The sequence below is a fragment of the Aptenodytes forsteri genome, unplaced genomic scaffold (genome assembly GCF_000699145.1).
Source record: "Aptenodytes forsteri isolate BGI_AS27 unplaced genomic scaffold, ASM69914v1 Scaffold110, whole genome shotgun sequence".
Lineage (NCBI taxonomy): Eukaryota > Metazoa > Chordata > Aves > Sphenisciformes > Spheniscidae > Aptenodytes > Aptenodytes forsteri.
The window spans coordinates 578043-582290 of NW_008794583.1; the positions used below are offsets into that span (position 1 = coordinate 578043).

The window sequence follows — 4248 nt, forward strand, 5'->3', positions numbered from 1 at the left end:
CCCCCACTGCAGCAGCCTGATGAGCCTCCTCCTCCTCCGCCAGAGGTGACAATGATCTTGCCAGAGCCCCCGCTGCCCCCGCCGTAGCTGCCCGAGCCTGAGCCGCCACAGCAGGAGGAGCCCTGTGCCTGGTAGCTGGAGGAGCTGCCCCCGTGGCAGCAGGAGCCCCCGCTGTGGCATCCGCTGGACTGGGAGGATGTTTCATGGCAGCCTCCGGAGGTCTGTCTGGAGCACATCTTTGAGCAGTGAACCTGTAAGAAACAGTGCTGTCAGAAAGGAGCTCCTTGGAGACTGTCAGAAAGGAGCTCCTTGGAGATGCCTTTGAACCTTCACACCAAAAATTGAGTGCTGGCCAGGAAATAACCCTTCTACCCCATCTGCTGCACTCCTACAAGAATGGCAGCTTCATAAACTCCCTCACCCTTGTTAGACAGCAGGAAGGACCTGCAATGAAAACCTCCCAGGGCCTGGTCTGCAGATCATAACAGTAACAGGAAAACTCTCCGTGCAGGAACATTGAGAGTACCTCCAGAGATTTGCACACGTGATCTGACACGCTCAGAGCCATCAGTCTAAAAAATTTAGTCCCACTGTAGATCCTTCTGGATTTATAGACTGCTGAAACTCACAGCAGCTGAAAATTCAGCCATATTTGTGTGCCCTTAGAATATCAGCTACAACTCTCTCCTGTAAGGAAGGCAGTCCTATTGGCACACCAAATTGGTTTTTGGAGAACCCCGTCTGACATTGAGCTAGCATGTTTCCCTCATTCAAAGCGTGCTCAAAGACCAACCGGTGGAGCGACCTCTCTGCAAAGGGGTTCAAAAAGTTTCCGTATCAACGGGCTTACCTTCAGTGCAACTGGAAATGTGTGCAGGGCTCGGTGGCAGGTGAATGAAGAGCCTTGGGATAGGTGAGCTTTTATATTGTAGGCATTGTGCTCTTAAGGGAAGTGAGACACCCTAAGGAATGCTGATGGATGTATTTACTGAGCCTGGCTTTAGCTACCTCCTTCTTTGACTCACTTGCAGAAGATAGGTGATAGGAAGGAGATGTATCAATTACGTTCTGCATTGCAGTTGCTAATTCTACTTAATGATTAATTTCCGGGAGTCTTGCTCTGAAACGTTCAGGGCAAACGGCTTCTGGGGGTCTACCTTGGGGGCTCCCCAATGCATTTCTGCTAGGCTGCAGGTTCTCGGGTACTCAGCAGAGAGTGGAGACAGAGCAGATGCTGCGTGATGGAGGCTGGAGCGGCTTGGGGCCAGAGCATGATGGAAGGACAAGGGTAAAGGATGCGCTGGAGCAGAGTCCCAGGGAGTTTTTGGGGAAAGAGGGTTTTCCTCCGGACTGGTGAGATGGGGAGGTGGATGGGGAGCAGGAGTACATCCAACCGGCTGGGAAAGGCAACCATGTGCTCAACAGGCCAAAGGTACCACCTCTGATGGGGCAGTGCACTGCTTTGGAGCACCCCAGCCCAGATCCATTTCAGAGGGCCCTGTGAGGATGGCAGGGACATGAGGGACATTTCTCCTCAAGCTTTTAGGAGCCCAAGGTGGATGCTGCTGTTGACTGAGCAGAGAGGTCTGTGCTCAGCTCCAGCTTCCCAGGGGTCCTGATCACCAGGCTGCGGCGGGGAAAGTCTTGAAATCTTTCTGGTTGCAAAGGTGCATTTGAAGGCCATCGAGACCCTACCCTTGGACTCTAGGGCATTAAACATTCCCTCTGTCTCAGCAGGACCTATTTTCTGAGGATCCTGCTTCACTGGCCAGCCCACCCACCCCTGAGGCTGGGGAGGCATCTGGGTATTTTGCTTGCTGGAGAGTGACAGTTTGTCAGCAGAGTTATCGCAGCACTGGCTGCTGTGTTTTGCAGCAGCTTCATCCTGTCACTGCGTCATGCATGCTTGGAGGCTGACAACAGCATCCACCCCCATGGGAGATTGAGTAGAGGAAAGCATAATTGGGGGGCTTTAGCCGAGAGGATGCATGACAGCAGCAGCAGGCTGCCCAGCCCTGTCATGATGAACATAATTTTGAGCATGCATGCAACTCCATTGGTATGGGGACAGGACCATCAGCACCAGGAACGTGGGTGCAGGGGGCTTCCTTCATTTTGCTTTGGACTCCCTCCAGTGGCCTAAGCTCCACTCTCATCACCAAAGGGAAATCTAAGGTGTCACTGCAATTCTGGCTCTCACCCGTGAAGTGTGGGTGTTGTGCTACCGAGCATCACAACACCTTGATCCCTTCCATGCATTTAACGTGCAGGGACTTGCACAAAGCAGGGCCGAGGATTTGCAGCTCATCAGGACCCAGGGTGCGAGGGAAGGCTGTGGAGGCTTTCAGCAGGAGTGGTGAGAGGTGCTCCTGCAAGCGCTGGTGTGCGGAGACCCCAAGGCTGGACCCCACAGGGACTGTAAACACCGAACCTGTAGCACACGTGCATGTGTGGTACTTGCCCCATGCGGAGGAAGAGCGTGGCTGGAGCCACAGCTGCTGGAGGGGTTGGCATCGCCACAACCCTCCCCAAGTTAAAGAGCAGCTTTAATACCATTGTTTGGTAAAGGCAAGGGTGGGTGCAAAAGGCTTCCTGGCAGCGGCTGCCCCACATTTGGACCATGCTGCCTGTTTTCTGATGGTCTGTCTGGGCCCTTTTCTGCCCTGCAGTCCAGTCAGGATGGGCTGGCATGTCACGTTATCTTTCAGTCTCATCACTGCAAAGACCTCAATGGATGGTGCCTTGGTGTGCACTGTTTTGAGAGAGAGAGAGAAAAATCTTGGCCAGATCCTACAATCCTTTTTCCCAGCAGCTTCCTTCATGCACAGCAATGCTAACGTTGATAGCGTAGGACAGGATGAAGATACTCCTGGTGTAAGAGGAACTCTCCAATTTTTCTGCAAAAGGCAGAATCCAGTCAGTCATGAGCCTCAAGCGTTTGCATGGCCGATGATCCCTTTTACTCCTAATTCTGTCTCCTGCCTACCAGCTGTGTATGTGAAAGGGACAAAAAGTCCTTCTAGCTTTAAAATTTACTGAATGCAAGACTGTAACCACACCTGTTCCAAAGAGGACTTGCTGTGGACTTCAGCACAAATGCTGCTGAATGTTGCCTACCAAAATTAATTGTTTTCTTGTGATAAATCTAGAGAAATGGAGTACCTAAAAACCTAACTGTATTTCCAAAGGATGCTGCTGTCTGCACTGAAAATCCCTGCAGTGAAATCCAGAGCTTGTGGTCTGCTTCCTTCTCTGGGAAGGGGAAACCAAGGTGGAGCTGTTCCCCAGGCTGAAGCTGCAGCCTTGGTGGACAGTATTTGGAAGAGGGACACAGATCATCTGCTTAAGCAACAAGGTCTCTCAAGCAAGATCTGTTAACACCCGTCTGCTCCAGCACTGCAGGCTGAAGATTTCACAGCTGAATGTATTTGACGTATTATTCACGTTTTGAAAGTAAACAGGGGACTGACAAAGGATAAAAGCAACCTTGCAAAACCAGTTCTTTCTGTACAGAGTAATTTTTATTTCCCTTCACATAGATGGGTGAGAAAGGCCACCTGGGAGTTCACCACGCAGGGATACAGCATCAAGGGAAGAGAAGGGAAGAGGACATGCTGGGAGGAAACAAGCAAACTTGGAAGACAGAGGCAGGGCTGTTCTTGCTGAGAACCGGGGCCGCCTGTGGCTGTTACTTCTGGTGGCTGGAGGGCCAGTGGCAGGCCTGCTTGGTCTGATGGCACCCGATGTTGGGAATGACAATAGGGCATTTCTGCTGTGTGGACTGGCAGGACCCTCCGCTGCCGTCTCCAGAGCTGATGATGATTGTGTGGCCCGAGGAACCGCCACTGCCACCACTGGATCCCCCACTGCAGCATCCAGAGGATTCCCCACTACCTCCACCTCCAATTATGATCTTGCCTCCTGAAGACCCACCACTGGATCCCCCACTGCAGCACCCGGATGAGCCACCTCCCCCACCACCTGAGCTCACAATGATCTTCTGGCCTGAGCCCCCACTGCCACTGCTGTACCCTCCTCCCATGCCGTAGCCTGAGGAGCTCCCAGAGCAGCAGCCTGATGACCCTCCACTGCTTCCACCTCCAATTATGATCTTTGCTCCTGAAGACCCACCACTGGATCCGCCACTGCAGCATCCAGAGGATCCCCCACTACCTCCACCTCCAATTATGCTCTTTGATCCGGAATACCCACCGCTGGATCCTCCTCCCATGCCATAGCGGGATCCTC

General features: G+C 52.7%; 2 protein-coding genes across 2 annotated transcripts in view; both read right to left on the bottom strand.

Annotated features, from left to right (window-relative positions):
• LOC109279266 (loricrin-like) overlaps positions 1 to 2514 on the bottom strand; it is a 12843-nt gene extending 10329 nt beyond the window's left edge. The window contains exon 1 of the mRNA XM_019470282.1: positions 2458 to 2514. Within this exon, the coding sequence (XP_019325827.1) occupies positions 2458 to 2514 (57 nt within the window). The remainder of the gene's footprint in view (positions 1 to 2457) is intronic.
• A 1174-nt stretch (positions 2515 to 3688) lies between these two features.
• The window catches only part of LOC109279267 (loricrin-like), a 1597-nt gene continuing 1037 nt past the window's right edge, over positions 3689 to 4248 (bottom strand). Inside the window, exon 2 of the mRNA XM_019470283.1 lies at positions 3689 to 4245. Within this exon, the coding sequence (XP_019325828.1) occupies positions 3689 to 4245 (557 nt within the window). The remainder of the gene's footprint in view (positions 4246 to 4248) is intronic.